The sequence below is a fragment of the Odocoileus virginianus genome, chromosome 17, assembly GCF_023699985.2.
Source record: "Odocoileus virginianus isolate 20LAN1187 ecotype Illinois chromosome 17, Ovbor_1.2, whole genome shotgun sequence".
Taxonomy (NCBI): domain Eukaryota; kingdom Metazoa; phylum Chordata; class Mammalia; order Artiodactyla; family Cervidae; genus Odocoileus; species Odocoileus virginianus.
In genome coordinates this window covers 25,712,957-25,721,022 of record NC_069690.1, presented here as the reverse complement: position 1 = coordinate 25,721,022, position 8,066 = coordinate 25,712,957, and the positions used below count along the sequence as shown (strand labels likewise).

General features: G+C 56.2%; 2 protein-coding genes across 5 annotated transcripts; one reads left to right on the top strand and one right to left on the bottom strand.

Annotated features, from left to right (window-relative positions):
• Positions 1-99: 99 nt before the first annotated feature.
• Positions 100-2,792, top strand: GPS2 (G protein pathway suppressor 2). Of its 2 annotated transcripts, none has more exons than XM_020912911.2 (11): positions 100-204; positions 389-551; positions 875-984; positions 1,060-1,172; positions 1,324-1,403; positions 1,484-1,566; positions 1,752-1,905; positions 1,997-2,086; positions 2,185-2,264; positions 2,349-2,444; positions 2,613-2,792. In XM_020912911.2, the coding sequence occupies exons 2-11, from the start codon at positions 458-460 to the stop codon at positions 2,694-2,696; spliced, it is 984 nt and encodes a 327-aa protein (XP_020768570.1). In that variant the 5' UTR covers positions 100-204; positions 389-457; the 3' UTR covers positions 2,697-2,792. The 2 variants fall into 2 exon arrangements, with proteins under 2 accessions (XP_020768570.1, XP_070335095.1); XM_070478994.1 differs by having other exon boundaries at positions 107-200.
• A 184-nt stretch (positions 2,793-2,976) lies between these two features.
• Positions 2,977-7,798, bottom strand: EIF5A (eukaryotic translation initiation factor 5A). Of its 3 annotated transcripts, none has more exons than XM_020912914.2 (6): positions 7,629-7,798; positions 5,566-5,751; positions 4,281-4,385; positions 3,944-4,075; positions 3,775-3,848; positions 2,977-3,621 (listed from the first exon to the last, which is right to left on the bottom strand). In XM_020912914.2, the coding sequence occupies exons 2-5, from the start codon at positions 5,728-5,730 to the stop codon at positions 3,786-3,788; spliced, it is 465 nt and encodes a 154-aa protein (XP_020768573.1). In that variant the 5' UTR covers positions 5,731-5,751; positions 7,629-7,798; the 3' UTR covers positions 2,977-3,621; positions 3,775-3,785. The 3 variants fall into 3 exon arrangements, with proteins under 3 accessions (XP_020768573.1, XP_020768572.1, XP_020768574.1); XM_020912913.2 differs by lacking the exon at positions 7,629-7,798 and adding an exon at positions 7,265-7,372; XM_020912915.2 differs by lacking the exon at positions 7,629-7,798 and adding an exon at positions 6,798-6,961.
• Positions 7,799-8,066: the final 268 nt, after the last annotated feature.

Here is an 8,066-nt window from a genome sequence, read left to right as displayed (position 1 = left end):
GCAGACCGGGTCGGGGAGTCCCGCGGGGCACAGAGGAGGGGTTTGGACGCCATGGGCACCCGTCGTCCGCACTTCCGTCTGCGCCGCTCCGCCCAACCAGCGAGGCCACGGCGGCCCGACTCCGGAAGGATTCGGCCCAGCGGCCGGATGTGACGCCGCGGTCCTGCAGCTCCAGAGGCCGCGGAGAAAGCGACGAGAAGGCGGGTAGGGTGGGGCGGGCGCCCGGGTGGCTGGCAGAGGCGGGAGCGCGGAGGCCAAGACCCAGGCTCGCGCACGCGGAAGAGCCGCGCGGCGAGCCCGGCCGGGCGGCGGGCACGTGACCGGGGCGGCGGGCGGTGGCTTCCGCCTGAACCCGGCGCGCTCCCACTGAGCTGCCGCCTCCCCGCAGGCCCGGCCAGAGGTCTGGCAGCCAGCGACAGAGCCGGGCGCCCAAGGCCCGACCGTCCCCAGCAGCACCATGCCTGCGCTTCTGGAGCGTCCGAAGCTGTCCAACGCCATGGCCAGGGCGTTGCACCGACACATCATGATGGAGCGGGAGCGCAAGCGGCAGGGTGAGCCGGGCCCAAAGCGGGAGGACGCACGGTTCGGGGCGTTCCGCGCTCCACGGTGACCCCCACCCACGGGCAGACCAGTGAACGGCGGCCGAAGCCAGAGGGACAGCCAACCCGGTGGTGATGGTGGTGGGAGTTAAAAGGCCACGTCTGGAGCTGGGAAGGACCTTGGAGAGCACCTAATAAACCTCCCCGTTCCAGCCCTCTCACAGTGATGAAGCCTGTTCCAGAGCACTGGGATAACCAGTTCTTGCTGGTCTTCAATTATTAATGTTCTGATATTTTAACACCCTGCCGCTTGTCCATTCTGCCTCTTATTCCAGAGGAGGAAGAAGTGGACAAGATGATGGAACAGAAGATGAAGGAAGAGCAGGAGAGAAGGAAGAAAAAGGAGATGGAAGAAAGAATGTCACTAGAGGAGACCAAGGAACAAGTAAGCAGTCCCTCCATCTCTCCCAGTTCGTTCTTCTCCTGGCTCTCCTGCTTTCATCTTCTCTCCCCTCCCCAGATCCTGAAGTTGCAGGAGAAGCTTTTAGCTCTACAGGAAGAGAAGCATCAGCTTTTCCTGCAGCTCAAGAAAGTTTTACATGAGGAAGAAAAACGGAGGCGAAAAGAGCAGAGGTGAGATTAAAGAGCTAAAAATAAAATCGAGGCTAAAGTGTAACAGGGATCAGGTAACAAAAGATCAGTGTTTAATGGCAAATGGGAAGGGGAGTGTGTAGGGTTGGGGACACGACAGACTTGTCTTTTACCCGCTTTCCTTTTGCTCCAGTGACCTGACCACTCTGACATCAGCAGCATACCAGCAAGGCCTGACCGTTCACACCGGAACTCACCTCCTCAGCATGCAGGGTGAGGGTTAAGAAACTTAATGGTCAGAATGGGCCCTCCTGGGGGTTGCAACATCATGAAGCACCCCTCTCCCTCTCTAGGGAGCCCTGGAGGACACAATCGCCCAGGCACCCTCATGGCAGCTGACAGAGCCAAACAGATGTTTGGACCCCAAGTGCTTACGGTAAGAGGACTGGGTGTCTAGGCTGAATTTTTTTTCCTACTTCCACCCAGACCCTAGCATCTTCACTAGCCAGCATCCAAGTCTCGAGTGTGTCTACATCCTGAATAGGGGAAATGGGGGTGCAGTCACTTGAATTTCTGCTTCATGGAGTTTACAGGCAGTGAGTTCTCCTCTTTCCTTCTTAGACCCGGCACTACGTGGGCTCAGCAGCTGCTTTCGCAGGGACCCCAGAGCATGGGCAATTCCAAGGTAGCCCGGGTGGCGCCTATGGGACTGCTCAACCCCCACCTCACTATGGACCCACGCAGCCTGCCTACAGTCCTAGTCAGCAGCTCAGAGGTGAGGTGGGAAGAGGAATTTTCCTCAACACTCAAGGGAGGAGTGTTGAACAGGCTACAAGGAGGTTCTAATGGTCTCCTGCCTTCCTCAGCACCTTCCGCGTTTCCTGCAGTGCAGTACCTGTCTCAGCCACAGCCACAGCCCTATGCCGTGCACAGCCACTTTCAACCCACCCAGACAGGTGATGGGAACACGCCATGCTGGGGTCCAGTTCCACGAGTCCTACCTTCCTCCTTTCCCCATTCTCTACTCACTTCACACTCTTCCTTCCCCACCTAGGGTTTCTCCAGCCTGGTGGTGCCCTGTCCTTACAAAAGCAGATGGAACATGCTAACCAGCAGACTGGCTTCTCTGACTCAGTGAGTAGAGCCTTGCAAAGTCAAGGGCTGCCTATGCTAAGGGGAGCCTCAGGCTGCCTCAGTTGCTGACACTGTTCTCTGCAGTCCTCCCTGCGTCCCATGCATCCCCAAGCTCTGCATCCCGCCCCTGGACTCCTGGCCTCACCCCAGCTCCCTGTGCAGATGCAACCAGCAGGAAAGGTAAGGTTGGTAATCAAGTCCCTCAGAATCCCTGCATTGCAGGGAAACAGTATTGGGTAGGGTAGGTGACCCCCATCCCGTTTTCCCTTCCCGTCCCTGGGATGGCTCTCTGGTGTGGAGAGGAGGGCGTGCACACTGACAAAGCCCTCCTTTCATCACCGCTGCCAGTCGGGCTTTGCAACCACCAGCCAGCCTGGCCCTCGGCTCCCCTTCATCCAGCACAGCCAGAATCCAAGGTTCTACCACAAGTGACCATCACATTTATCTTCAGCCTCGGCCCCAACCCCTGCCCTTGGGGAGGATCCCTGGTGTCCCAGTACCAGGCCAATAAAATCTACCTGCCACTGCCCCCGGCTGCTGTTTGTGTTGCCTCCCACTGGACTGCTTGGAGGGTGGGCAGTGGCTGGCAGGAATCACAAGGTGACAGCAGGGTTGGTTGTAATGAACTGAGCAGCGGAGTTCATTCAACCTATACTCTTCAGATTTCCAAATAAATACCCATTTAATTTGAAAAAGCAGCTGAGTTGGGGACTTCATATTAAACTTGTAGTTTTATTCAGGTTCGATTTTAACAAATGTGTCGGGGAGAGAGCCCGCAGGAAAGGATGAAGCCCATGGGAGCAGGGCCCTCCCAGATGCCTGAGGAGGGGGCAGGTCCCCTCCACTCTCCTCCTCTTCCCTCCCCATCTAAAGGGATCTGGGGAGAGATATAGGCAGGGGAGGGGGCTGGTCCCCAGTCTGTGGGGGTGGTGCTTGGGATAGAGGGCTATGGAGGAAATAAGGGGTCAGATCAGGTGAGAGTTGGGGAAGGGCAATAAGGACCATTTGCCAGAATCCACAGCTTTCTGATTCCAGATTGAATTTAAAAAAAAAAAAAACAAACAAAAAAAAACACTAAACCACAAGCAGCACCCACCCCGTCTCCCCCACCAGGGTTGTAGTGCGAGGGGAGAAGAGGAGGGCAGCTTCACCAAGGCCATGGTGCACTCACTCCTGGCCAAGGGAGCAGGGTGAAGGGCAGGGGCTCCCCGACAGATTGAAGGGGTAGGGGAAACCAAAATAAAACGTCAAATAAATCGTATAGGAGGAGTCCAGCCAAGAGCCAGGCCAGAGCTGGGCCACGCTGGGGGAGGGGGCCTCTGCAGGCTGGAGGATCACTGCTGCCACCACAGCCACCCTGGGTAGGAGAGAGAAACCAGGTAAGACAGGGTAAACCTTCACAGGGAAAAAGGGTGAGGGGGCAGAACCATGCTAGGGGGCAAAAAATAAGCCATTAAGACTAATCTAGCTCTTTAATGGAGATAGTGTGAAAGGGGGGAGTCACACTTACCTGGGAGCCAGTTATTTTGCCATGGCCTTGATTGCAACAGCCGCCTCCTCTGTCATAGCGGACAGCACCGTGATCTGGGAGAGCACGGGGAAGGGGAGTCATGTCTGAGTGCAAAGCAGGGGAAGAAGCACAAAGAACAAAGCTGGGTACAAAGTTGGGGGCACCATACCAGGATCTCTTCTCCACAGTCGTATTTCTGCTCAATCTCCTTGCCAAGGTCTCCCTCAGGCAGACGGAGGTCCTCTCGCACCTCCCCGCTGTCTTGGAGCAGTGATAGGTACCCATCCTGGATGCCAATCAGCTAGGGGAAGACAGAGAAGAAAGCTGAAGATGGGCCCAAGTAGCCTGAGGATGAAGGGTGTGATGGGCAAACTAGGGCGACAAACAGCTAACACCAAATACTCTCTCTTGCCCATCTCCCTTCTCTCAGCACAAGGTCTTTGGTCAGTCTCAACTTCTACTCCCCCCAGGCTACTAAACCATCTACAATCACATCACCTACATACCTGAAAATCATTCCTTTTGATGTTGGGGACATCCATATTATGAGTTGACGGGCAGATATCTTCGTATTTCTTCCCAGTGAAGATGTCAATACCAACCAGATGGACCTGTATGTATACATCACATCAAAGAGAAATCCATTTATACTCTAGGATGGAGGAGATCCTTGGCTGGTGGGGGGAAGTCACACTAGGTTGTCAGGACAAATAAGAGTTGGAATTGAACCAATCAACTCAAAAAGGAAAACACTAAAAGGCTCACTACTAAAGGGCTCTAAAAAGAGCCTGAAGTCAAAAGACTGCCACTGAAATTGCAGCTAACCACACAAGTAAGGTTGTAGGGCAGCCTTGGAGCAGTTACCTCAAACTATCAAAACATTAACAAGTGACCAAGATTCTAGGGGAGTAGGAGGAACCTAGGTAAAAGTTTACAAGAAGTTTTATTGACATCAATATAAAAGGCCAAGAACTTGAAAGGTAGGAAATAAAGAGTTCAGAAAACAGGAAGGAATAAGAGCTGAAAATAAAAGGAGTTGGGAGAGAGCAGAACTACACATAGAGGAAATAAGGAAACCGGAAAGAACAGAGAATGATCTAGACATTTGGGGGTAACCCATGATGAATGCCAAGTCAACAGAAGACAGAAAAAGTGATTAAGGAACAAAAGCAGAGGGAATTCAAAGATCAATCAGGTTGACGTTTTGGGGGGGGGGGGGGGGGAGGTGGGGAGTCTGAAGTTACAAGGAAAGCTCTAAGGAAAAATGTTGACCAAGTAAGCAAGCAGGCTCCAAGAGGGGGCAGGTAGAGGCACTCTGACCTTGCATCAGAAATCTGATGGGAAAGCTGGAACTGGAGAGTGGAGCAGTGACGTACAGAGGTGCAGAGATGTGCACTGGTGCCCTGCCAGGGGAGGGGTGCGTTTTATGTTAGGATTGGTGAAAACACGGGCAAAGCAATGGAAACAGAGCACCTACGAAGGCTCAAACAGAGACAAATACAAAAAGCGAAGGCCAGTAAGAAGAGTAACTGAACAGCTAGAGCATAGAGGACCACGAAGAAGAATTGGAGACACACAAAGATGGAGAAAGGAAGGGATTCCAAGGATGCTGGGGCACAGGAGGGAACCGAGGAGGAAGCTGAAGGCTGGTGCAATAGTTGGAAAAGGTGTCCAGAGCTGAGTACTGACCACCAGGAGCCAGATGGTAATAATACAAGAGCTAAGTAAGATAGGGGGTTAGCACTGATGACAGCAGGTGGAGAAGACAAGGTATAGAAATGAAATTCTAACCTTGGCATGGCCGTGCTTGCCAGTCTTGGAAGTTGACATCTCCACAATCTTACATGGCCGGCCTTTGAGCACCACGAAGCCATTCTTACGTAATGCTGAGCACTGCATCGGGAAGGTGGCTGAGGCCCCTGCATCTCCTGTCTCGAAGTCCAAATCATCTGCCATTTTAAGAGGCTACGATTCCAACTAGAGTCAAGAAGAGAACTAGGGTCAGTAAGGAAAGAATTAACAGGGTCTCCAATCCATCCCACTCCACTCTAGAAACATTGCTTCATCCCCCCCCCCCCCCCCCGCAGCACTTTATCCCTTTACACACGTGAAATAGCTTCTAGACTAAATGCTGATTAGATCAAAAATACCGAAAAACTGGTGTATGTGGCAGTGGAGATAAGCTGGATCCCCACCCCAAATGAAAGCTAAAAGGGTGGCTTGAAGTACAAAAAGCCCCAGAAATTTAGGATCCCAAATCTCTGATACGGGCAAAGGCCTAATTCTTGGTCGAGGGAGGACTCAGGTGTTACTTGCCACTGAAACCAACCACCCCTGCTCCCCACACATAACCAGGGCTATAATTAGGTGAGCAGTTATGAGCCAGCAAAAGGGCGGGGCTAATGTGGGGGGGGAAGGGGGGTGGAGACCGGAGGACTTGGAGCCCCACCCGTCTGTTACACCCCCCCCACTCTATCCACACACGAACCCGTCATTGGTACAGGAAACCACAAGGCCGCTTTGGGGGATTCCCGCCTCTCCAACATGCATTTGCAGATGCAGCCGAGAGGGAGAAAGCAAAGTTGTTTTCTAACTGATCTCCCTGCCAAACACCTCTGGTTTCCCAAAGGGAACCCAGGAACCCAGCCTCTCCTCAAGGGCCCTCCCACTTTTCCCAGGATGCATCAGTCCTGTCGGCTTTTCAGGCCCGGCCTGTACAGTCAGTAGAAAGTGGGGGAGTGGGGAGTGGTGAATGACAATAAAATGAAAGCAAAATGCTGGTAGTAGTGAGTAGTATAAGTTATACTAGGCTAGCAGAGTTAAAGACCCTAAAACCAGGCACTCTCAGGTCAGACACCACGACAAAGACAGTGACAAGGTGAAGAGCACCTATCACAGCGGGTAACTCATCTGCCCGGGACATTAAGGCGCCGTCGGCACGTACGAGAAGAGTTGGGCTCCCGTCCAATCGCCCTCGGTTTCCCCATTTCTCTGGCCTCCCAGTACGGACGAGCCCCACTTACACCTGGCTGGCCGCCTCACTTCACAGGAGGGCTGGGGGGAAAGCTGCAAAGGTCCATGAGGTAGGGGGAGCCGTAACATATGCCCACAGCGGGCTCTCCGAGGTGATCCGGGTCCGGGCCTTCGGCCTCTCCCACTCCTCGAAATTCCAAGCTCCCTCAGGCGCCCGCGAAGACCAGCTCTCTCCGCACTGGGGGTTGCCGGCTCCCGCCCACCATGTGGCCGCCCGGGGCTTCCGGTGGCCGGGACCTGGGGGGAGGGGTCCCCGCGCTGCCATGCGGCCCCCGTCCACGTTCGGCCATGCGGCCTCCGACCCCGAGGGCAGCCTCCCGTGGGGGGCACTTCCGGTACTGCAGCCTGCCCCCTCCTCAAAGGCCGCGCCAGGCCGGAGCCACGCCGCCTCCCCTCCCCCCCCACTCCAGCCGCCAACCCCCCCCATGCCCTCTCACCGAACAGCCCCCTCCCCCACCTCACGTGGCCTCGCGGCTCCCGGTTCACAACGGCGCAGGTACCCTTGCCCCGGCGGGCCGATCTGGCCCCCGGCTCTCGCCCCGGCGTGGCCGCCCGGCGGCCTCTCCCGCGTGGCGGCCTCGCGGCTCGCCGTCCCCCGCCCTGCGTCGCTCCAACGTCACCCGACCAGCCCCAACCGTCACCTCGCGCGCCAACCGGGTCGCGCGCCCAAGTCTCTCCGCACCTCGCGCGGCTCGCAGACGGAACCCCGTGCTGCGGCGGCCGCCGCTCCCCTCTGCCCCCTCCCCGACCCTCGCGCAGTTCCATCTCTACTCCCAGGCCCAAGTCAAGGTTCCGCGCACGCGCGCCGTGCCCGCTCTCACCTCGCGCGAACGCACTGACTCAACCCCGTCCGCTCGCCGCGAGCCCAACCGCTGCCTCCGAGCCCACTGCCGCCGCCGCCGCCGCCGCCGCCTCTACCGCCGCCGCCGCTGCTGCACACGGGTCTTAGTACGCAGGCGCCGACTCCCCACTGACCAACCAAGCAGCCCTGTGACAGCCGCGCAAGCGTGGTATCTATCTCCTCCGCCCTCCACCCCCGCACTGCGCACGCGCACAGATACTCCCTTGCTCTCCACCCTCCCTCCCACCTACTCATCCAATGACGCGCATACGTGACCCCGCCCCTCACAAATCCTAAGTTCGTCCCACCAGTAGGCAACGCGCAGGCGCATCCGGTTTTTTAATCCCTTCAACCTCCTCTGCCCTCCCCGTGTTAGACCACCAGCCCTACCGGACAATCCTTGCGCCTGCGCAATAAA

Coding starts and splice junctions, on each gene's coding strand:
- GPS2 (XM_020912911.2), top strand. CDS start 458: ATGCCTGCGCTTCTGGAGCGTCCGAAGCTGTCCAACGCCATGGCCAGG. Junction 552..874: donor GCGGGAGCGCAAGCGGCAGG/GTGAGCCGGGCC, acceptor CTCTTATTCCAG/AGGAGGAAGAAGTGGACAAG. Junction 2,265..2,348: donor AGACTGGCTTCTCTGACTCA/GTGAGTAGAGCC, acceptor TGTTCTCTGCAG/TCCTCCCTGCGTCCCATGCA.
- EIF5A (XM_020912914.2), bottom strand. CDS start 5,730: ATGGCAGATGATTTGGACTTCGAGACAGGAGATGCAGGGGCCTCAGCC. Junction 4,386..5,565: donor GCAAGCACGGCCATGCCAAG/GTTAGAATTTCA, acceptor GTATACATACAG/GTCCATCTGGTTGGTATTGA. Junction 4,076..4,280: donor TCAAAAGGAATGATTTTCAG/GTATGTAGGTGA, acceptor GTCTTCCCCTAG/CTGATTGGCATCCAGGATGG.